Genomic DNA, 25,671 nt, shown 5'->3' with positions numbered 1-25,671 from the left:
AAAGGTCTGGCAGCGAAGGGGTTAAGAGCTGTATAGTCTTTTATTTGGATCCCTTAACAGTTATCTGGAGGATCTTTTCGCCTTCCCAAAAACCTGCCTGCATTTGGGAAAAGAAGAATGTAACGAAAAACAAATTACACGGGGGTAATAATTCCCCTTTTAAGTTTCATTGGGCAGGATACATTGTAAAACGGAGAAAGCAAACGATATCACTTTTTTTTAAATGGGGTATCTAGCCTAAATCGGGATTGTTGAATTAAACAAATAATATGCTGTCTCCTCGCGGCACACCTCATGCTGCACACTAACCCCCAGACTCCTACATCTTCTACAGGTTCAGTGTTGAAATATTTTCAGGGTTGCCCAGTCTGTTCTGTCTATCCTTCCTCCTCAAAGACTTTTTCTTTCTAAAACATAATCCGTCTTTTCTATAATAACGAACACAGCTCTCCCTCTTCTCCCACAGCTTGCAACAAACTTTATACGACACAAAAGCAGTCTGTTTACGGAAGTGACGTCCACACTCCGCCCCATCAGTCTCTTGTCCAATGACGGGCGCCCACCTCTAACTTCTCCCCTAAGACGTCAGAGCATTGCATACTATAGGCGAAGGTTTTTGAAGGCGGAAGTGGGTCTTGTAAGGGAGAGTCATCGCTGATGTCAATATGGTGTACATTTCTAACGGTAAGAACTCATTAACAACCTTCTGTTTTTGCTCGGGGAAGGGGGCTTGTGTTTTTTTAAGCAAACAGTGATTCGCCAACTTCCAAAGGTCTCTATCAAACCCACGGAGAGTGTCGTGCAGACACAACCACGAAGAGGTGTATAAAGCAAGGACCATTTCCCAAAGGAGTTTTGGACATCTAGCCCAGGTACCTCTCCCGCAAACACGCTTGCTGTGTATGTTTTTTTGTCTAGTTTTTCACCTGCACCTTCTCCCGCCACATGTTAATGGGGCAGGACACTGTCTCACTGATTCATACCGTGAGCACCCTTTGATATCTTGGAAGCGGGTGTTCTGTTTTATCACTAATTGTGTCTTAATCACGGACACTAATTGTGTTTTAAGCACGGACACGTTTGACGGTATTGTATACCCCCGTTCACAGTAGTCTACACCCCCTTTCACAGTAGTCTACAGTGTAGACTCTACACCCTCATGCAATTTACGCAGGGTTACTGTCAGTTGGTATATCCGGTTTATTTTAGGATAAATCCAGGTGTGAGAAGTTGAGGACCTGCTTTTCTCGACCTGGATTCTACTACGTACGATACGCTTCCAAGAAAACGTTAGCATTATTAAACAAATGCAATTGACACCCTTCTCTTTTTTTAATGCAAGATATTCATGTATTCACTAACCGGACGACTAACGTTACCCTTCGAGTCCAGATAAATTATGGTTCTGTTCTGGGGTGAGGTTCTGTCTCTCATAAGGAGTTCTAGTCATTAGGTGCATGTGTTATGAGCGGCGCAACTCCCAACCGGGGAAGGTAAAAATTTGAAAGTGATCCGTAATTATTTGCAGTATATATATCTTTAACTGGTCATTACCAAATTTTATATTCAATATGATGTGGCCCAGTAGCTAGAGAAGCCGACTTTTGAATATGGGGTCCCAGATTCGAGTCCCGACATCGGCTCGTCATCTTGTGATGCAGAACAAATCGCTTAATCTCCTTGCCTAAAAAAAGGGTAAATGCGTATGATAGTCCGTTCTTATGGGAAGCGCTTTAATGCCCTTGGGCCATGTTCGCACTATTGAGAAAAAATAAATAAAATGTCCAGCGGGTTACTTCCTGTGCCTGAGCACAACTTAAATGTTTTCTTGGGCGCAATCTTTAACCGAGGTAGCACCATAGAGAATGTGGTTTTAGACAAGGGATAGTTGACAGTAGCTGTGCTTAACTGGATACTACAGAATGAGCAGGTTTGTGCTGTGTGGGATTTAGTATGCGATCAGATCCATCGTTTATAGTGATTATTGTTCTGTATATAAAGAGACATACTAGGTGATGGAGATGTACATGCAGCCAGTGAGGTTTCATTGCCATCCCTTTGTTCTCCATCAGTCACTGTGAGTTTGTCATTTCTGTCTTAATCGCGGTCTCTTCTATTCTCTGTTGCAATACTGTCTCTCCCTCTCTCATTTACTCTTGATTTAGACTCATTTCTACCCCCCTTTCATTTTCTTTCTGTCCAGGATTATCCTCTACCAACTACCAACGTATCGGTCATATTTTGTGCCTTTCACTTTTTCCTTCCTCTTTCAGTCTTTCCAGTCATTTTATTTTTCTCTGAGACAATTATCCCATCACTCTTGCCTAATTTCTGTTGCCCCTTCCTGTTAATATAATTTGATGTTATAGAGCAGCGTCTGTGAGATTTCAAGTCATAGCAGATTGGGTCACATCTTGAAACAGACCTGTGTATTATAGGATTGCCTGGCATTTTAAGTGGATGAAAAGTGGTAAAATGTAACCTATTGAATTGCAGGTGTTGGGATGGGACTGTTTCCTGCATTCTTTAGGGTTGTGTTTCCCTGCTCTGAGTGCGTGATTGCATGCAAATCAGGTATCCTGAGTTTTTTTATTTTGGCCCCGGTTACAGGCTAATCTAGCATGTGGGCAGAAGCCTGGGCCTGTCCCTGTAAATTCAATGCCCAGCACCTGCCCTGTCATCTGTTTGTGCATACCAAGCGTTCCATCACAGTGGGCAGAAGACTACTGCCTCTATCTTTGGTGTAGCACATTGAGCAGTGGTGACAGCATATCGTGTTTTGTGATTAATAATGTGACAAGATATTTTTAATCTATGTTAATAAGTGTGGCCAGCGGACCACTCTAGTGTAAGGTTCTGCTGTTACATGAACCAAGGACCTTGCCCTTACATTCTATGTGTTTCTTGAAAGTGTGTGTGTGTGTGTGCGCGTATGTGGATGAGAACGGCTTCCCCGGACAGTGGAAGTGCATAGTCTGTTCCTGCAACTAGAAGGTAAAGATTCAAACACTGAAGTGGTGAGGATGAAAACAGGCCTACATTTAAAAATTCCACGAAGACTATTTTTTTGTTTTTGAGCAAGGGGCTGCCAATACGTTATTCCTGAGCACTGCAGTTTGGTGGATGTAGGGGAGAAGGATGAGACTGCAGTTTTGGTTGCCCAAGGTGAGTATGTTTGTAAGTCAGGCCTTTCCTTTTTATCTGTCCCTGCACTCTGCTTTGAAAGCTGATGACAGCCAGGTGCAGAGATCTTGTACTACATTGTGACCATGTTTTGGATGCTCCTGCTTGGAGTTAGCCTCACTGTTAGTTACTGTGAGAAACATCATTGTACACAAAGGTTAAGTCTGGACAGAAGCTCGAGAAGGACCCTTGAAAGAGAACTATCTCAAAACATTTCTGAAGTTGGAGACAGTGCTTCCATATTCCTTGTCTAGAAAGAGCGTATTAAAGTTGGACCAAAGCACCCTACTTTATTCCATTTACAAATTCTTCTTGACCAAGGAAGAGGGTACTAAGCATAGTACCCGAAGAGCTGCTGTTTAATTAGGTCTGGTATCTGCCTAACAGCCTGTTTCCTAGAGATGAGGTGCCGTCACCTGAAGTCTCAACTTTCTGCTGAAGGTGCAGCGCTGCAGACTAGAACCTAGAAGTCTGCCTACCTTCTGAAAGAAGGAAGGAGTGTGCCTGTAGGAGAGATGGTCAAGGAAGATATTCTCAGGGTGTTGCTGTGTGTGGAACACCCAGAGAAAGTGGACAGTATCAGAGTGCAATGCCAGGAGTGGCATGCTGTAGGAAATTGGGTTACTGTTTGAGGGGTATGAAGCCCTCCCTACTCAATCAGCATCCACAGTCTCACTGTCAGAGTGAAGTCACCAGCAAACCCTAAATTAACCTGTGCGTCACCCTCTGGTAGCTTGCACATAAGTCGACAACTTACTAAAAGTGCCCTTTTCAGACTTAAAATAGGACTTTACCATTAAATAGGGTACTAAATTACGATTCTTTACACATTAAACTATACATTCCTACCCGCTCCCAAATGAAAGTTATCATTATTAAATGCAATAAGTTAACCTAATGTTTTCCCATGGGAGAGGTGGGCTTTGCAGTAGTGAAAATATATTATATGAGTTTTTTACTGCCAGGACACGTAAAACTAAAAACTACATGTCCAGTTTCTTAGATACCCTGTTCTCTGGGCCATTTAGGGCCGACCCTGCACGTTGGTGTGAACTTGACCTGCTGAAGAAGCCACAATACCCATATCCTGAGCTACATTTCCTCAGCAACGTTGACATCCGCAACAGAACACATAGGCAGAGACTCACCTCGTGGTAGATGAGCACACAAACTTGAAATGCAACATAAAATCTGCCTTCACTTACTCCCAGTAAACCCAGAGGATTTTCAGTTTTGATGGGTATTCAATTTGGAGGGCAATGGTATGTGAATAAAGCTCTCCCGATGGGATGTTCCATTTCCTGTGCTTTATTTGAGTGGTTTAGCTCATTTCTGCAATGGTTATTTATGTGGTGCACTGGGCTTGAGTTGGTGAACCTCTACTTGGATGTTTTTTTTCTTTGTAACGGACTCTGGCTCTGCAGACTGCCAGCAATTGCTGTTCAGTTTTCAGAAGCTCATGGAGGACGTTGGAGTATTTGGTGCCTGAAAAAACAGTGGGGCCAATGACAACTATTTCATTTCTAGGGACTGAGTTAGATTCTGAAGAGATGGAGGCTCGCCTTCTGTAGGACAAAATATTTGGGATGCAACTACTACGGGACACAATGTTGGTGAAAACGAAAGTCACGGTTAGGGAAGTGCAAGCGCTCTTGGGTCATCTCAATTTTGCTTTTAGAGTAGTGTGGGCAGGTAGGACATTCTGCAGGAGATTGGGATTTCGGGGTTATCTCTATCACACCATCATGTGCGTTTGTCTGCAGGGGTGAAAGAGAATTTGAAAATATGGTGCTTCTTTTTGGATTCCTTTAATGTCATTCCTATGGTGACCACGCAGGGTTTTGAATGGGATGTGCAGATTTACTCAGATGCCTCAGTGGGGCATAGGTTCGGCGTGTACTGGCAAGGACTTTGGTGCGCAGAAGAATGGCCCGAAAGTTGGAAACAAAAGGGTCGAAGCATAGCCTTTTTGGAGTTGTTTCCCCTTGTTGCAGTGGTGACTGTATGGGGAGGTTTGTTAACACACAAGAAGGTGCTGTTTTGGGTAGGTCAACAGTCAATCAGCGAAGGATACTCAGATAATCAAGTTGCTGCGGGTATTTGTGTTGGGATGCTAGCAACATGACATTCTGTGTGAGGGTGCGTACGTACCAGGAGTGGACAATGACACTGCAAATGCTTTGTCTCATTCACAGTTGGAGAGTTTACATGGACTGGCCACGGAGGCGACAAGTAAAAGACTTAGATGCCACTGGAACTATGAGATGTAGGAGACAGAGAATGTTCTAAATGGTGGTAGGGTCCCTGGCTGTATCCAATCACATGTCATATGATCAGGGATATAAGGCATTTTTTAGGTACAGGAGCTGGTCGCTTAGAAGGGGAATGGGAGATTGGAAGATGTGGTGCAATTCATTTTGTGGCTGACAGAAAAAGGACTGTCTATGGTCACAATCGCAGGGAAACTGGCGGGCATTGCATTTATAAGAAAGATGTTCTGGAGTTATACACCATCAGCAGGTGAACTAGGCAAAACAATGGATGGCCTAGGGAGAAGGGCAGGATGGAAACGGAAGTCCCTTAAATGGGAGGTTTTCTGTAGAGTATTAAGTATGTTACCAACAGTCTGTGCATTGGCGTGGGAAACCACGTTGTATTCGACGTTGATGACGCAGATGTTATTGGGGCATATCAGGTGTCTGAAATGTTGTTGGGATGGGGTAGCAGATGTAGGTTTTAGGCCAGAATGGGTGGAAATGTGCCTGCGGAGGTCAAAAACAGATCAGAGGTCAAAGGGGGCCACTGCTTTTCAAGTAGAAGGTTTTTTCTCAGTAGTATGGGGTAGAAAACGTAAGAAGCAGCAGCGGAGATCACATGGGGGAGTTTTCACTTATGAGTAAGTGGATAATGTCACATCCTTTCAGCTTTTGGCAGTTTTGAGAAAGGCGCTTGCAAAGTTGTGAGTGGTAGATATGGACTGCCATGCATCTCTTCTGCATCGACGTAGCAATGAAGGCGGGCAGGCAGGCAGGCTTGGTCAAAGGAGCAAATAATGGGCTTGGGTAGATAGTCTTCTTATTGCTACTGATGGTATGTCAGGTCTGGGGAAGGGTAATTATTGGACAACTAGTTTGTTTGTTGCGCTCACCTACTTCTTTTTTTCAGGTTCGGTTCCATTCCATTTGGCTGCTGTTATGTCAGTTTGGTTCATTGGCCATTCCTGTGTGTGATGGGCAAAGCAGGGAAGAGTGATTGAGCACACACACCATTTAAGTAACATGACATGGGAGAGGGGAAATGAGGTGGAAGGAGCTTTTGACCAAGCTGAATAGTTTGCTTAAGGGGAATGTTTGCCCAGACATTTTGCCAATTCATTTAGGAGAAAACAACATGGTGGTTGTATAAGGCTTATCGTTATTGAGGGACATGAAACAGGACCTCCAGGGAATCAAACCTCTGTGGTAAGGATGGTTTGTGGTGTGGAATGAGCTTATTTTAAGATGGTGCTGGAGGGATGCCTCCATGCCATTAGCCATAGATAAAGTGAGGAGAGAGGGGGCGGGTATAGGCTGAGTGGTACATGAGGTGCTACTCTATGATGCAGTGGAGTTTTTCAGGGATCATTTGTGCACCTTTCCAGGTATGGAATGGAATTATACTTATTGGAAATAAGCAAGTTTTTTCACTGACATTGAGGATGTAGGTGTGAGCAAGGGCAGTGTTGGGGGGCAGAACAAGTCAGGAAAGTGCCTTTTTCTGGTGGTGGTTGACCCACAAGTTTGCTTTAATTAAGGTTCTTGTTGTTGACATAGGCAAACCAGGCTGGAAGGGAGAGTTTCAAGAAATAGGAGTAGTAAGTTGAGTAGATATTTATAGATGCACAGTTCAACAGGAGGGGAAGTTAAACGTTTTACAGTCATAGAATAAATTAGGTAATGATGTAGATATTTTCTAGGTTGCATATGCCGGGTGGGGCGGGATAGGAAGTGTAGGTAACTTAAATGTATAGTGAGGCTTTCATTTGGTAATGCGTTTATGCCTAGGTTGGTTTGTGATATGCACCTGTTTCAATAAAACAGCCTTTTACACACATTCAAAGAGTCAGAGGACTGTGCTGCCACCATTTCACCCAGTACTGGGCTTTTGTCAGGAGTCACAGCAGATTTTAGCAAATTTGTTTAACTTCCCGGTTTTCAGGAGAGGGTGACAGAAAACAGTGGGGTGCACATTTTATGTGTTCCAAAGCAGGACAAGTTAGCAGCTCGTATCGGAGAGTATTTTAATTACTGATTAGGTAAAATGCTGGGCTTAAAAATGCACTTTATGTCCTTCCCAGCTCAATGTCCGTATTTCTATGTTAAAGAGTGTGGTCATTCAGTACCCCACAGATAATGTGAAATTGTAGCCCTTCTTCTATTTTTGTGAAATGTCCCGGATATTTGTTTTTAAAATCTGGGTAGGCTCGAGCAGATACATTATTAATAGTAACCTGAATTTTTTTTTTTTATGGTTCCATATTCTTGACTGGAAGATCCATGCCTGAAATCAATCATAACTCAAATAGACTCATTTTAGTCATGGTAATCACACTTTACTGATTCTTCATGAAACTCATTAATCTAGGATGTTAAACTTGCTTTAGCTGCAAATAGCATTTGTCATAGGACTTTTGTACAATTACAAAAGCATTTCCACTGTTGATATGTAGTTTAAAGAGCAGCATATCTTCCTTACTGGCAAGTAATTATGTAATAAAAAAACAAACTTAGAGTTAAAGACCTGAATCCTTTAATTTCTGCAATTCCACGCTTTCTATTGATGAAATGAAAAAAGTTCCAAACTTCAGTTTCAGAGGGTGGTATCTTGAAAGTTCCAACAAACAGGAATTGGATTCAGCTTTGAATAAGGTATACGCTATTTCCCATCTAGGACCAAGGTCTGGAATTCATGGGCCTATATGACACAGTCTCTGATTTCAGACTTTGAGAACTTGTTTAAAGCAATGGAGAACGCTACCGAATGTTCACCTCACTTGCCAAATTGAATTTTTATCAGATGTATCCTTTGATGTTGTCTGTGCTCCTTAATTGGCTGGGGATGTCTCTAATCTTCTCCTGGAGGATGGACATACTGATGCCAGAATTCTACAGCCCTCCATATTCCTTTCAGTGGGATATGTCTCTTTGGGGAGATTTTAAGGATAAACTACTAAGACTCTCCGAAGGAAAGAAGCATTGCTGTTCTTTCAAACAACAGCATCAGTTATTGTTGGACCTGGCACATTTACAGGGTCATTCCCCAAATGTTTTGCCTTTTCCACCTTATTTTGCTGACCCTTTTTGCTTGACGTTATGAATCTGAGCACTTTACCACTGCTAATCAGTGCTAAAGTGCATGTGTTCTCCCTTGTAAACTTGGTATGATTTGCTTATACCTAATTGGCATATTTAATTTACCTATAAGTCCCTTGTAAAGTGGCATCTCTATACCCAGGGCCTGTAAATTAAATGCTACTATTGGGCCTGCAGCGCTGCTTGCGCCACCCACTGAAGTAGCCTTTCAAATCTGTCTCAGGCCTGCTAGCACAGGGACTGCATGCACAGTTTTCTACGACCGGGACCTGGCATCTAAATTTACTTGCCAGGCCCAGAACTCCCCTTTTACTACATGCAAGTCACCCCTAAGGTGGGCCCTAGCTAGCCCTATGGGCAGGGTGCTATGTTGAAGGCAGGACGTGCCTAGTAGTGTGGCCTGTCCTGGTAGTGACAAATGGCCTATTTCGTTTCTCAGTGCTGTAAGAGCTGCCTTCTCATAGGATTGCATTGGAAATGCCCTGCCTTATGTCCAGGGGATATTGTCTGCTTTATGAGGGGTAGCGTAGGCATGTTTGGTATGGTTGTAATGGTAGTGAGAAATCCTGCTTACTGGTATAAGTGGATATTTTATTACTGTTACAGAAATGCCACTTCTAGAAAGTGAGCATTTCTCCGTGCTTAGGACTCTGGTGTTTTGCAGCTTGACTCCAATCTACGTCTGGGCAGAGTGACAGTTGGGCTTTGTGCATATTTTTCAGACAGCCTGTACACAGGGAGGGTGGAGGTGTCACAGAGGGGCATCTGCATTTTGAATAGTCTTCCTGGGCTGAGAGAAGGGAAAGGCAGGGCACACATGCATTTGTAAAGGCTGTGCCCTTGCCTCACCCAAAAGGGTCGTTTACCCCCAAATGATGTTTGGAGCCTGTGCTGGAGAAGAGAGTGGGCACTCCCAGAAGCAGATATAACTGGTTGGAACCTCCTCCCCCCTTCTTTGTGAAACCCTTGCAAAACTGAGTATAAGTACAGGGGAGTTTTCCCCACAATTTGGAGACATTTTGGAACTGGACACCGAATTCTGCTGGAGGGACTCTCCTGCCTGGGCCTGCTGCTGCTGTGCTGAACTATGACCTGCTTGGTCATGTGGCGAAACTGCCAACTGCTTGCATTCACCTTATGCTGGCCTGCTGCTGGACCCTGCCGCCCTGTGCTACATTTTTACTGTTGACCCCAAAGGGCTGGGTGCCATAGCCCTGGACCCCTGCAACCATCTGCTAATGCGCCTGGAAAGCGCTCTGTTCAGTCATCTTGAAGCGCTTTGGAAGCTCTTTTTCTTTGGTTTGTTTCGCGCTCTGAAAGCGTGTGCTTTACTGCCAGGAAATCATCGCTGTGACCTGGGCTCATTAAATCACCCCCATCGCTTTGAAAAGCGCGTTGCTGGGCCCGTTCACCACCGTGACCTGGGCTTCATCAATTTTGAAGCGGGCCGGAGGCTTTCTGCCCCTGCGGCCCCATCAAAGTGAAGAAAGGAGCAAACTCGATCCTACCGTGCCCCCGGGGCGGAGCACCCACTCTGGTGCCTGGCCTCTGCTGTGGCCTGGGCGGGCTGCCTCCTGTTGTTTGAAGCAGGGTGGAGAGGGGAAGCCTCATTGGAGGCTCTTACAGGAGCCCTCTTTACCTTCACGGAGACCGCTGGCGGGGTGGAAGCCTCACCGGAGGCCCCCTGCGCCACAAGGTCCCCCCGTCCTTGGCCCCAGATAGTTATTGCTGGCTTTGGCCTCCCCCTCTGGAGGGCCAGTTGCGGCACGGGGGGTCCCAGATATCTCAAGCCCTAGGAGGGGCCTGATATAAAAGCCGGAGGGGGTGCGTGTCACCCCCTCCCCCCGCAAATTACCAAAAGGCCCCCTTTTGGCACAGAGGAGCGCTGGGGGCCCCCTTTTTTAATCTTTGTGGCACTGTAGGTGCCTGGCACACAGAAATACAAGTACTCTTTATGGACCATATAAGTTTCTAATGTTCCTAGTACGGACATTATTGATTAATATGTTTTTCTGTCACTTCTGATGTTGTGCCATATATGTGCTGCTGATCGTTTTATGGGCATGACAGACTGATCTGTTTGTAATACTTGCCGTATGTTTTTATAATGTTCCTTGTATGGGCATTTATGATACTTCTATGTCAAGTACATTTCTTTAGTAATGTGATTCCTGCCTACTGCTTTTGTTGCAGAATAATAAGTAACCTGTGTGTTATGTGTGACTACTGCTGGTTTCTGCAGAGTAACTATTGTGTAACGATCTGACAACTGCTTGAGTAGCAGGATATTACTGACATGTTGTGTTTGGTCTAATAATAATGTTGTGTACAATACAGTTTATTTTTATATAACTTGGTGTAGTGTTTCCTTTGTGGTGGGGATAGTGCGTCACTTGTGTTGTGCAAACTCTTTACACATTGCCTCTGGGATAGGCCTGACTGCTCGTGCCAAGCTACCAAGTTGAGCCGGGGTTATCTTGGATATGTAACTCCCTTGCCCTGACTAGAGTGGGTGGGTTCTGCTTGGCTTAGGTGCATACCCTAGCCAACCGGAAACCCCATTTCTAACAAGTGGCATTGAAAGAGTATTTTGTGGTGGATGGAGACCCTGAAGAAACTGAAGCTATACCTATTAGGGACTCATTTCTGAGTTCTGTCAGTCACCACACTGCTTAGGTGGCAGCTAATGCAGGTGCTAGGGTAGAACCCTAAATTGTTGAGATGGTCCACCTCCCTAGAGGGAATTACCATGATGGTGGGATACAGACCTGGGACTGATCATACCAATGCTGACAGTATTTTAATTTGTTGTTACCTTACAATCAACTTCATGAGGATGGTTAAATCTGTGAGTTTTGAGCTGCAGGGGCCCCAAGACAGAATGTGAATCAGTAGTGGCCCCTTCATATTTTTCAGTGTTTGATGGTTGTAGGTCTCTGTGTGCTGTATTGCTGCTAAACAGAAGTATTGCACCTGTGCTTTCCCCCTAAATAGTACTTTGCATTGGATTATTCTGTTTGGCGTACTCATTATTTCTGTAGGGCCATATTAAATATTGAAAGTAAATGCACCAATGACATTAACGCTAAACTCTGCTTGTTGGCTGCAGTGAGTACTTGCATCAACCACGTATGACAAAAATATAATTGATAGGAGCACTGCGCCCTTCATGGCCTGCAGTTTAGAGGCACTCTGCAAGGAAAAGTGCTATAGCCGTGTAAAATACCCTATTTTATTTTTTTAATATGTTGTCTCTGAAGTGTGCCTGTATGCCCACAGGATAGAGTGTCTAATTTATACAAAGTGGCACACCATAAATTTGAAATTGGTGCCTTCACAATGAGTGAAGGCCTTGAAGGTTCTCCTGTTGTGTAGTTTCAGCTGCATTTTTCATAATACATGTATAGATTATTTTACATGTTTGCTTTTGAAGGTCCTTGAAAGCTTTCCCTTAGATTTAAAAGTATGATTTAAAGACGAAAACAGATTTTTCATAAATTTATCAGATTTTTTTTTTTTTTTTAATGTTCTTTCTGTTGCCTCAGTTGGAACAGTCAAAAACAGTTCTGCTACTCATCACATCACTAAAAGCCAGTAAACCTTCCTGGGAAAAGTTGATGACTGCCTGCCAGAGCATAATAGCCTATCGTCTGTACCCATGCTATTGAGCAGAAGTGTTATCAATACCTGGACACTTAGCAAGGATTAGCCGTCTAAGCGGGTTATGGGGTAGGTGTCAGAAGAAAGGGCTGCTTAAACATTTCTTCTTTTGACTTTCTGATCCTATTAATTCCAAGAGTCCTCCTAAAGCCATTGCCCCTAACTCCAGCTGGAAGGCAAACTAGTTCTGAGTTCTGACTTTGACCGAGGGGAGGAGAGATCGTCTAAATTTGGTTGTGGCTAGAGGTGTGCCTGTAGTGCCTTCATGTCTGAAGGAAGGAGTTAGTCAGTCCAGTGTCTGGATTAAGTTTGACATACTGATGTGCTGACGTCCGATCAGCGGTTGCCTTAGCAGTGCAGTGCAGTTGTGGCTCCTGGCCCGGCGCCTGGGGTAGTTGCTGTTGCCCACCGGCTATCAGCTGCGGCGCCCACGGGTCCCGGGTCTCGACAGACTGGACTCTGAGGCCCAGCGGCGTGGACTGGATCCGGAGGGGCGTGAGCCGTGGTGCTGGGGTGTGGACCCGTGTCCACACCCCGGCACCTAGATGGCACTCGGCTGAGGCAGCTAGATGTTAGCTAGTCAGTTCTGGCCCTGGTTCTGTTGACGGAGCATGGAGTCGGACTACCCACAGCACTAATTCTAAAATTGGGCATATTCTAAGGACACAGAGCAGGAAGGAGCAGAGTGAGGAAAAGCCTAAAAGTTCTGATTCTACCCGAGGAACTGGTGACTATGAGCTGCACAGCGCAAGGCTCAAAACAATCTGCACAAAGCAGAAAGAGGGTGCGGTGCACAAATCCCTCTATGATTCACAGGGCTGAGCAGATCAACCAGTGGCTTGGGATGCACAAGGCACAGTACAGTGAACAGCTCAGTGCCTAAGGGAGTGACTGGGACTGAGGAAGCCACAGCACTATAGTGTCACAGCGGGCTATGTGTAGCTGTCCCGTCCAGACCAGGCTCACCCCGACTGCTCTGACCACGGCAATTGTGCTGTTACAGACCTGTCCATGACCGGTCGGGTCCTATTGAGATTTGTTGGGCAACAGCTCCAGTTGCTGCTGGTGTGACGGAAGTGGGCAGTGCTAGGCTGGTGCGGCCTGTCCTACAGCCGGACCAATTCTCATCCTCGTGTGATTGCGCATGTGCACTCCGGCGGCAGACGGCGGATTTTGACACCTCGATATGGAGCGTGCTCTTGTCCCTCCTGCCTGAGGTGCCCAGAGAGGTATCTTGGGGAAGAGGAGGTGCGATTGAACCAATAGGCAGGGGGAGAGGCAGTGCTCGGACAGCACTCGGACCCAGAACCAAAGTGGTTGGTAAATGGTTTCTCCTCTGGAGCTGGAGCAGGAATTGTGGCAGGGGTAAAGGCCCCTGACTAGAGCAACAGTAACGGGGTCAGTACCAGCAACAGTGGTCGCACACCTATCAGAATCAAGTATATCAAGAGGCTTGGATTCCTGGAAGCTAGCTTTTGGAAAGGTTAAGGCTCGAGAAACCCAAACAATGTGCAAAGAAATTTCAAGATTTTTGGTTGTAACTGGAAACTGGCACATAGAATGTTTTCATCACGCAGAGACTGCAGAAAAGTGAAGGTGCAATTCACAGCAGCCAAGCAATCTAGTACCAAGCTGTGGGATATCAGCAAAGATCAGAGCTTGCTCATCATGTCCACCAATGAAGTTGGGGGGGCATAAGCAGAGGAATAAACATCTACAAGATAATAGATGCTTGATAAGAACAGTATGGGCCCTGGGTGTTTCCACAGAACCTGCTGAACTAGTAGAACTTATAGATCCCATACAAATTCAGAATGATAATGGAGACACTTTGATGGTGGGTCTGGAAGAAGCCCAGGGGCCGACACATGAGGCTCAAAAGCAGAGCAGTATAAGTAGGGCCCCAAGGGAAAGGGAAAGCCGCTAAATGCTAGAAAAGCCTTTATTTAGAACTATTTTACAAGGGCAAGGGGCGCAGCCTGCAAGAGAAGGGGAGAACCACGTACAGACGAGGAGTTCATACCCCTGGGTGAACAAGACACGCAGTCCATTCTCATGACGCCAACTCTAACGCCAATTTACAGAAGTAGGTTATTCAGCTATTCCAAAGTTAGCTGAGGAAGCCCAAGACCATGGTAGCAGTGCTACAGATTCAAGTCTGGGCACTCCAATAATTGGGGAATTGATGGAGATGGCACACACTGCTTCAGAGGGAATTAATAACAGTCAACATAATTGTTACCCCAACTGTTCTGACCAGGATAAAATTTTAAGAGGATCACGCAGCAGCCCAGAGATAACTGTCTCCACCTCAACGGCAAAACCTTGTCTGGTGGCTGACAGACATAATAAATCCTTAAACAAGAATAAATTGGTAATACAAGCCGAGATACATCAGATAGCGCAACAAAAGGCTCTGTCTGAGCAAAACGCTTTTGTTTATAGCCAGACCTGCTCCACCCCTGTACAAAAGGTAACAACGGATTCCCATGACACACTCACTGCTACTGCATACGAGCAGTGGTCATCATATGAACTAATTATGGTGGAGAAGTGGAGAAGAGGGGGGCCCCAGGTACTGAAACCGCAAAGGAATGTGCACCATGTAAGGAAAAGGGGGAAGAGAACAGATCTGATTCCATTATAAACACCATAAATGTCTCCCTTTTAGCTGCAGTCAAAGCTCTTACATGCGAATCGCATAAAATGGAGATTCGCTTAGAATTAACACACATGCTGGCTGAAAGCGTACTTACGATGGACAAAAAACTAAATCTATTAAATGAGAAGCTAGATTGCTGGGGAGAAAGGTGGAAAGAAGGAAAGGTGTCAGGGGGAAGATGCAACGATGAAATAATAAATAAGCTAGCAACCCTGCCTGACATCCTAACAAGTATCATTAACCACTGTAAAACCGGCTATGATGTAGGTAGGAAGTCAAGCTGCCAGGTGATGGAAAACAAGCAGCAGGACCTAACTCCTCCAAAATCCATAGAATCAATATTAACAGGAAAAGAGGGCATTTCAAATTTGTTAGAAGATTCTGGAGGAGTGGGGGTACAGAATTAAGTAGAATGCCACCCATAAGTGCCCAGCTGATTGTGGTCCACTCCTCCAACCCACCCACCTGCCCCCTCCCAGGATCTCAAGCTGGCCAGGACGACACAATTGATCTAATTTTAATAGATACTATTAAATGTTAGGTGGGGCCTGGTATCAGAAATAATCTCCATCCACATTTAACAAGACGTCAGAAGAAAAAGTTGAATAAATCACTTAAAGTAACTAAAAAAGGAACAGACTGAGCTGTAACAGGCTAGACAGAAAGGTTTCTGGAAATACATCAAAGCCTGAGACTTATCCAATTTTCCAACGAAAACCCCCTTCTACACTGGAACCCACCCATGATACACAACTTCATACCGCAGGTATAATTACGAAGGTACCAGACAACACAGGGGATCTCCCTACTGTCAGCAGTGGGGAAAGTGGGTCTAATGTTCAGTCACTATGGCCAACAGCATAACAAATCAGGCACCTCAGAGATGAAACCTGCCCAAAGTCCGCAGCATGTGGCTGAGGGGGGTGAAGGTCAAACGGGTGGAAGTATCCCCAGTAGGAATGACCCCCCCCCTCCAATGACTTGTCCAGTGTGGGTTCCCCTAAACAGTACTATAAGATAATCATGCGATAATACAACTTCACTCCCACACATTTATGCAGTCTGTACAACTATCAGGATATCCAGGAGATGCCACTAGTTAACTCCCACACATTGACTCAGGCTGCACAGCTATGCAATTACCAGGAACTTGGCACCACGCAAGAGGCAACTCCATCCACGGAGGGAGTGTTGGCGGACCAGGCACACACCCCAAGTGCAGGGCTAGACCATCAGTTGCTCACTCATATAAGTAACAGGGAATCTGTTAACACACGAGTCTGCACACTCTTGGAAATACCAGGGGAAATTTAGCATAGGGAGGACAAACTGTAAGGAAAACTCTGAGATATCAGCAATTATATTTACCCCATTATATCCAAGTCGAGAAATAAATCAAGTTAGGCTAAGAGCAATACTTTCTTTAATAACAGATTTTTTCTATGAACACCCAAATCATGAATATGTGATTGCTGGAGACTTTAATATCCGCAATTTAGGCCAAGAGACAGGGCTCCCAGATCATCGTGCAAGAATGACTCTGGAATCTTTTTTCAAAGAATTTGAGCTGAGAACGACTAACCATAGTAAAAACGTGGCTGGTACACTCATACAAACTTTCAGAAATAGCTCAACAATAGATTACATTTTTTTAAGTAGAACACTAACGACTAGATGCTCAAGCCACAAGGTAATTAATAGACCCGAAAGTGATCATAATCCCATAGCAATAGAAATTGGTCTTGGAGCAGTGAGGCATTTGCACTAGTGAAAAGCTAATATCATCTAGTCTGTACCCCCTTACAAAACGGATAAAATGGAGTATGGCCCTTTCTGTCAAACACGAATCCTGGAAACAGGCCAATGGCCCGCTAAGATCAGAAACTGGGGCATATCGAGAAATTACCCAGTGGGGAATTATGATTAACAAATAGCACGATGCACTTAATAGTTCTGTACAGCATGGGTGCACTGGTGTGAATAGAAGAGTAGGTGATAAATTCTTTGCATCTAGGGAATATCGGCATAGTAAAAAGGTTGATAGGCAGGCAGAATCATGATACACAAACAACAAAACGCCAGCTACAGAAGCACATAGAATGTTGCTAAGAAAAGAGCACCAGAAGTTAACATGGAAACTGAAGACGCAGGATATAGAGGAATGCTTGTATTGGTGCTGCCAAGGAAAAATAAAGAATTTTGGGCCTAAGTTAATACCCTGCTATACACACCTGCCGGGAAAGACAATGAAATCTCCGCGTGTGACCGGGAATGCCATGTTAAGAAACCGTACGTGGACTCTGTTCTTGTAGGTCCAATAGGTCTGCAACACGTATTGGATGGCCTCAACCATAGGTTGATAAGTACTACAGTCAAAACAGTGCAGTCCATACTTTGCAGTATACTGCGTAATGGGGCCCCTGGGCCAAATGGCCTTCCAGGTATTGTTTTCAGAGATTACTCTGACTTTTGAGTTGAGCCTTTGTCTGTGCTATTTAACAACTGTTTACATTTCTCTGTGATTCCAGAGGCCTGGAAAGGGTCAATATTGCACCCAGTCCATAATAAAGGGGATATTACCCGATCCGAGAACTACAGACTGATAGCACTATTAGATGTGGATGGCAAGGCATTTGCAAAGGTACTCCTACAAGAGCTTGAAAACTGGATCAATGAAAACCATATAATGCCTATATACCAAACAAGTTTTAGCACCTGCGCTTCCACATTAGACAATGTACTCGCCCTTTCGTACCTGGCTTACAAAGCACAGAAGTAGTTATCCCAGCTGCTCTTTGCTTGCTTTATCGATTACACTGCTGCTTTTGATGGTGTTGAGCACCATATACTTTGGAAGAAACTAGCCGGATAGGGGATACCCAGAAAGTTGCTGGCATCGATAATAGCGTTGTATTCCGATACATGGGTACAGATTAAGATTTCGCAAATGCATGGAACAAAGAAAATCTATACTAACAGAGGATTGAAACAAGGTTGTGTTATTGCCCCCATTCTTTTTTAATCTTTACACTGCCGACTTGGAGCAGAACTGCTCAAAGGAAACACATTTCTCCTGAAGCTCGGACAGACTATGCTTCATATAATTCAATATGCAGACAAGTTTGTCATGCTTGCTCAGACACGAATAGGGCTGAAAATGGGCTTACAATGAAAAGAATGCACTGCGAGCAAATGCGACTAAAACTAAAGCCATGATCTTTAGCCGCCAAGCAAAACGAGTTCAAATTGACTGGAACTTGGCCCGCAAAAAAATAGAAGCAGACTCCAAATACAGCTACGTTTGGGGTCTGGCTGTCAAATTCAGGGAAGCCCTCATATCATACAGCGGCTCTGGCGTCAAAGGCGGAAAGTACCGCATATTTCCTCTTCAAACTCTATCATCGAAATCAGGAGATTCATCAATTCTAAATTACTACCAATGATCTTGTATGGACACATGGCATATCCTGGTAGGCTGACTGCATTGTTAGAGAACTGTCAGGTGAAAGCCTACTAGAAGATATTCCAGATCACCAGCTCTATTAGGCAGGCTGGGATACATCTGGAATTTGATCTGGTAAGGATGGACATTGAATGTAAAATGGACATTATTAAGCTTTACCACTGCGTTTGTAGGGCCATGCCGACAGTCTGAGAGGATCCCTGAAAGCAGTATTCACAGTCTCTTCCCCTATCTGGGCCATATATCTCAGAAGTGCAGAGGAACTCCTGAATTTGTCTGCTACTTATGTACTCAACCCACTTTTAATGACAATTCTGTTAAAAAAGACTCTGAGGGAGCATGGGGTGCATGCCTCACTGGAATGTGACATAGCCAACATCCGGGGTGCTGAGGGGCTTGTGGATTCCTATGCGACCAAAAATGGGCAACCATACATAAAAATGGCACTGGGAGCGCATGCCTTCCAGCTTATTCTGCGGATGCGGCTTTTAACTCTTCCTGCTTGGGAGTACAGATGCCACTGGAAGTCTCTGCACGGCTATCAGCAACAATGCTCTTTATATTAATACCGCACTGAATCAATCGTACATCTTGTATGTTGCTGTTCGGGATTGGCCCTTGAAAGACGTCTACTATTAAAACCTATATTTTTGAAAAATGATGTGGGAACATGCAAAGATGCTATAAAATATATATTCACTGCAATAGCCTCTGTGGAGCTGGCTTGCATTGGGACATTTTTCACCATGTCCGGCAGGGCATTACAGGACGCTCGTGATCAACGGAGGTTAACAATTGGTACGGGCAACTTGGTTTTGGAAAACACTCCTTTAGTTAAATGGCTGCTCAACCACACTAATCTCTTACCTTGACAGGGGCTGAATTTCCACGCATTTCTGCTGCAGTTTGTGGGTACACTTCCTTCAGTCGTTATGAATTTTAGAATCCTAGAAAATTGTAAATATTATCGCTGTACTGTAGCTATATATACCTGTACCACGAATATTAATATTGATATGTTTATATCCATAAGATAAAAAGTTTAGAACTCACTCAAATGGCAAAAACACCCACGCTTTGCAAATACACACACCAGAACGACGATCTTAATTCACTAACATTATAACATGAATTTTTACCCCGAGACTATGCTGGGTGGAGTTGGGCATAAAATCGGAAGCCCTCTTTCTTTGTTTTTATTTTGGGTGATACTTTTAGGCAGTCAAATTTTGTTGCCAGTATACTGTTCTAAACACTTTTATGCAGCTAAAATCTAAACGTTTTTATTTTTCTCCTTTTCTATTGAAGATGTTATACATTTACTCTTTTAATGTTGATGGTGCAATGATTTTAAGAAATCACGCAATAAACATATCTACTACTGTAGTGCCTTCAGAGGACGTGGAATTTGGCCATTTTTAATTTAGGGCTTTGAAAATGTTATAGTAAACCAGATAGAAAGTGCTGCAAAAGGAGTTGGACAGAAAGCAAGAAAGTAGACATGATTGGGTAGGGGAAATTATCCAGTCTCTAGTTAGTCACCATCACCTCCTCAGAATTTTCATGGACTTGTGAAGACATCTGAAAAAGAAGGCACTACAGAACGAAGACGACTCTAAACTCCTACTAGCACCCAGGGGTTGGAACTGTGCTCCAAGAGTAAGGTAGTTGTCTTCCTGTATGCTCATTCTAGAGAATTTCAAAGCAGAAGGATTATTGACTTTAAAAGGACCCAGCTGACCAGAGTACTGGACCCTGCAAAAGCCATAGCTGAAAAGAGATCAGGACTGATCAGAAAGAACTTTCACAGATGTTGGCGCAAAGTTGGAATTCATTTTTTTTTTTTATCAGCGGAGGACCAGGACAGTGTGCTGAAACCGTATGGACCTTCCAGTAAAGGTATTGGTGTTTTTGGAGCCATGCTTGGCTACTGCTTCCATTATTTCCCCGCTGTAGTGTTTTTGATAACCAAAAAAGTAACTAAGTCTTAGAATGAAACTTGAAACTGGCTCAAGGTCCCAAAACCATCCCGGTAACAACAAAGTGACCTCAGCAGCTACGAAGTCCAACTTGAGCTCTTGGTGCCAGAATCAGTCGCATCTGCTGGTGCTCGAACTTCAAGGGACCCTGATCGGCCTCAGCCTTGTACCTTTCCCGTCCAAAGGATTTTCATTTCCATGCTTAGAGACCTAGTCAAGCGGTGAATCTATGACTAGAATGTGCTGCTTGATGTATTCACTCTTTTCTTCATCACTGTCGGCCTAAAATTTCAACTATGGCTAGCTCTGTTTATGATTGACACTTTACTTTTTTGCATCACTTTTAACTTTTTTAGGTTTTAAAATTCTTCTCTCTGGTTGCTTTTATCTAATTGTAATGATGTTCGTGCATTTGCGGTTCTTACATTTTTCTGATTTTCTAATTTAGTTTTGGAATTTTTTTGTATTTCATTTTAAAATTGTTAGTACTTTTTGATCTTAATATGCATTTCTGTGTGGATTTGCTAGCTGCTTTTGCAGTGGCTACCTGCCGGTGGTTGAGAAGAATTTAAAGTTTGCGGAGCTGGCGACAACTAATAATGGGTATATGTATCCCGAGCAGCAGAGTAGTAAACGAACTAGGAGAGTCAAGTTTCACAATTGAATAAATTATGACTTCATCTTCCACCCTGGGAAATTAGTAAATTGTCAGACAGTAACTCCGGTTTAACACCAGTCCTGACTGAGGTTGGAATTATGCTTTTCACTCGACTTCAGCACAAGACCTTTCCACTAACTTTTTTTTACCAGAAATATGGGATGAATGTGTTTTGCTTCCAATACAAAGGAGTGTCCTTGTGCAACAGTCACTTTGGTATGATTGCTAGATTTGCCTTTCAAACGGCTGGTGTCCTAATACCTTGAAGACTGGTGTTGTGGAGTTAGAGCACAAAGGGTACCCTCTGTTTATGTTAAACACATTTTGGCAACACAAGGCAAACCGACAGTCACGGGAGTGGACACTAAGCTAAACCTTGCTGAAAATGTTCGACTACGAGCTGCGTTCAGTTTTGCAAATGCTATAATTTGAAGGGCTGGTTTGACTGATAAATCTATTGATCTGGTGCTAATGCTCATGTAATATTGCGAAAATGCATTATTTGCAGATATTCAGTGTGCTCTTACCAGTTTGTGAACCAATTTAGCACATTAACATTTATTTCACGAAGCAGGCACCCTGGTAAGAAGAGGATGAAAGGGTTCCTTGTCTGGTCCTTAAATGTTCACCCCACGTTGCGTTGTAATGTTTTTTTGTTTTTTTGTTTTTTACACTATTTTCTTTTTTTTATGTGATATCTTAACATTAAGTCCAAACCAACTTTGAAGATTTCGTATTTTGTCTGGTTGTTGTACTGATGTGAACAAGCTTATGTCCACGGCGTTTGGAAACGGTAAAGCTGAAAATGGGCCTAAAAATGCCTCAAGAGAAAATGCGGAGCGACAGCATTGCAAAGTAAGCCCCTCCGCGGTGTGGCTAGCTAGATAGACCCTGGCTTCAGCAGCAGCATTCTGTCACTCTGTTTTCCGGAAAAAGGAGGTAGTAGTTTTAAACACGAGGGGAATAAGGCAAAGGATAAGAAAGTGTCAGGTGAGGTCAGTGGGTACCTCCTTCCACTCGGACAAGTCAAAGAAAGCCTTAACACGTCAGGTACTGTTTTTTAAAAAAAAACACCATAGGAACAGGCCTGTTAAAATAAAATGGCATGGGAACACTGTTCATAATAGTTCCCGTTCACCATGGCCTCTTCATTCAAAACCTCTTTCAGATACCAGACATAACTGACTTCCTAACTTCACAGTACATATTCAGTCTCGCCCCTCTACCGCACTAAAAAGGCTACCCTAGACGATCGGAAGAACCACTGTGTTTTAATAAGGGTTATACTGTTAAATCTCTCAACATCTTCTAATACTATCAGCCAGTACTTTGTATGGGGAAAGAAGACAAAAATGTCTTTAGCGTTGCCATTGGGAATGGAATAGTTCAGCGCTGCCATTGGGAATGGAATAGTTCAGCGCAGATGGAGTAAAACCTATTCAATCAATCAATCAGACCTACTGTCTTCAGAAAGAACCTCCAGACATGGCTGTTCGACCAGTGATTTTACCCCCCCCACCCCCCTCGCCCCCCTTGAGACCCTCACGGGTGAGTAGCACACTCTACACATTTTTTGATTGATTGATTGGGAATGGAATAGTTCAGCGCAGATAAATGTACCAGTGGAGTAAAACCTATTGGCATTCTGAAAAGCATCTAAACACCTGACATTTTGAAAAACAACTAAAGACTGTGCATTTTAGGATAACCACACCCACCAGCTGTTTAGGATTAAAAACAAGTATGAATGTTCAGATTAATTACTGTTTTTAATGTACAATCCTGCTTTTTCTGGATTGCTGGCTTTTTTCACTCTATATAAAACAGATGATGCATAAATGGAGGTTATCTGTACCTTTTTTTAGAAACATTCTTTAAACATCTAACCAGATTCGGCTAGAAGTGCCAGCATGATAACGTAATGGCTTCTGAACACGATACTTTTCTTTGTTTAACTTCATGATTTTCAAGCAAGCAGATGTATTTATTTATTTATTAAATCTACAAAACGAGTATGCCCGTTGTTATTAAGGCAACTACTGCGCAATGGGTTGCGGTGACCTGCAAGCATTCAGGCTTAGCCAACACACACTGATTCTGTTCTTTTAAGAACTGGAATGGTAAACGGTGCACTTCCGCCAGTAAGATTAAATAACAGCCTAAAGTAGCACTCAGACACAAATTTTATAGAGTTGACGTCTTGCTGTTCCCTCTTGGAAAGTCCACAGGACGGTTGTTGTCTGAGAAGGCTTTGCTTGTTTTTGAAAGACTCATTTAGCGATATTTTTTCTTTTGCTGACGTTTGTATTTAAGAAGATTCATAATCAATATACACCTTTCACCGTTGATTGTTTAAATTGCTTCTTGTGCAATACATGCTTTTTATTTTATTTTTTGCTACAGGTCAAGTATTGGATGGCCAAAGCCGATCACCATGGAGATTGTCGTTTATCACAGACTTATTTTGGGGAATAGCTGACTTTGTGGCTATGTTGTGAGTACTTTATTCAACTTCCTGTTATTCACTGAAATAGTTATGATCTGCTTATCTAAAAGTTACTCCTTCATGTACCCACCAAGGTGCTGCTTCTGTAACTTTTCTGTTCTTTGAGTAGCCTGCACTTGCTCGTTTTAAACACTTGGTCGGTCGGTCTTTCTCCGAGAGCCCTTACAGGAGAACGATACATGAATAGGTTTTGTTTGGTATTGTGAAGCACCAGTTTTATTGGTGTGTGCCTTGATGTAGTATTGATACCCACTGGATGATCTCGGGATTCAACAGAGCTGTAGATAGCAGATAAAAGGGATCATACGCTGCTCCCGCCCAAAGAGCGAGTTATCTGTGTGTAAATGTATATACACTTAAGCGATGGTTGTTTAAATTGGCTTGACACGTTGCAGAGATGCAAATTCCCACTCTTAAAATGAGGCATAACCTGTCTAGAGAATCTGAGACTGAAGGCGAGTAGAAGTACGTTAGCACTGTTTATAATGGGGATAAGTGGCCTTGGGAGAGTAATGGCTTCTGCGGGTGTGACCAGTGAATAATTTTACATGTCTAAAGTGAATATGAGGTTATACGTGCCTAGTACTGTAGCAGTGACTGCACGTGATGGATTGAAAGTAGCTATACATTTCCGTTTTTTTTCTTCTTTTTTATCATTAAACTAAACCTGTCTTGAAAACTAAAGCCTGTCCCAACGCAGGGATAACCAACATTACTTATGTGGTATGAAGTTGCATAGACAGATGTGCTTATATCCAGTATTCTCTACCTGACAAGCAATCTTCACATTTTATCTCCTCTTTCACATTTTTGGTTTGGAGCCAGAAGTCCGCATAATCTGTGAAGTGGCTCCATAGTTTAGAAATAACTAAATACCTACCCTAAATCTGATATATTCTTTATCGATAAGTGCTGTAGTCTCGTTTGTTTCCCTGTTTCGCTTTACAAACGGAAAAGGTGGTTTTACATGAAAACTCTGGGTTTCCGTAAGCGAAATTTTAATATCAAACGTCTCGGTAAAAATAATAACAAATACGTTTGTAGATTATTTGATAAAGTAAATAGTGTTTTGTTGGTTATAGAACTGAAAAATACTATCAATGTTATTCAACGTTATTTTGGACCCGTATGATCTTATGTAAATGTACATCTTTTAAAACAACTAATGTTTTCTGTCTGGTGGTTTTAGCTTTCAGAGCATAATTCAACCTGGAGTGTCAAGGAGGAGGGGATGCATATCGTCTTCATCAAGTTCAAGACCAGATGATGGAAGAGGGTACTTGATTATTTTGTAATGTGCAGTGAATCTTTCCAGCTGTGGATGATGGAAAAACTAGAACGTTAAAGTAACTGGTGTCACACTTGTTCATGCTGTTTTTTTTGTTGTCAGAATATGCTCGAAATTTGGCACTGCTAATTTATAGAAAGACCTCCCCTCAGTGCAGTTAAACATCCTCGTTAATGGAAGGCTATTCCATACTATTACCTTTTGTAATAGTTTCTTGAGTTAATCTATTTCAATATATATTAGATATGAGTTGATTGTTTACAGTAAAATGACTGCCGTTTTAAGGGTCACCCTTGCAATCGGATGTTAAACTGACTAGCTGAGCCAGTTTTCAAGGTCTTTCCTGAACTTTAGCTCGCAAGCAAGTGATTATAAGGGGGAAATGAGAACTGTTGAGGGGAGTCACCTCATTATGACTTGCCATTGATTTGTTAAGTCATTCATCAACAGTCAAAATATTTTTAATACAGAGCATTGATAGCGCGTCCAGTCTTTATAAATTACTTGTACTTGGACACGCTGGAGGTCGGTGAACCTTTTAACCGAGTTGGGTTCTCCTCATCCAAGAATAGTCGGATTACTCAAGTCAATAATCAATAACCATTATAATCAATACCCAATACTCAATTAATAGATCAAACAACACTTTAAAATCAATAACAATCAGTATTTTGACGCACCATGACCTTTCAGTCATGAATAACCACACCAGTTTATTAAAAGTTAATGAGTTTATTTCCCTATATTAACAAAGCTAGCACAATATAAGTCAGTCTCAATATCAAATGATATACGTATACGAACATTACTAGCTGTCCATAGCGACGGAAGAAACGCAGTCTACGCAAAATCTGGATTATAATGCACTCTGGTATGAGCAACTGGATTTGACTAATTGCATACATCGGTCAGCATAACAAG

The 25,671-nt window shown here is 43.1% G+C and overlaps 1 protein-coding gene across 1 annotated transcript in view; it reads left to right on the top strand.

Moving 5' to 3' along the window:
* Positions 1-582: 582 nt before the first annotated feature.
* Positions 583-25,671, top strand: part of SELENOK (selenoprotein K) — a 48,158-nt gene continuing 23,069 nt past the window's right edge. The window contains exons 1-3 of the mRNA XM_069206445.1: positions 583-684; positions 23,360-23,450; positions 24,652-24,738. Coding sequence (XP_069062546.1) covers positions 666-684; positions 23,360-23,450; positions 24,652-24,738 — 197 coding nt within the window. The 5' untranslated portion in view covers positions 583-665. The remainder of the gene's footprint in view (positions 685-23,359; positions 23,451-24,651; positions 24,739-25,671) is intronic.

The sequence above is a fragment of the Pleurodeles waltl genome, chromosome 9 (genome assembly GCF_031143425.1).
Source record: "Pleurodeles waltl isolate 20211129_DDA chromosome 9, aPleWal1.hap1.20221129, whole genome shotgun sequence".
Classification (NCBI taxonomy): Eukaryota; Metazoa; Chordata; class Amphibia; order Caudata; family Salamandridae; genus Pleurodeles; species Pleurodeles waltl.
This window is presented reverse-complemented; position numbering and strand designations above follow the sequence as displayed.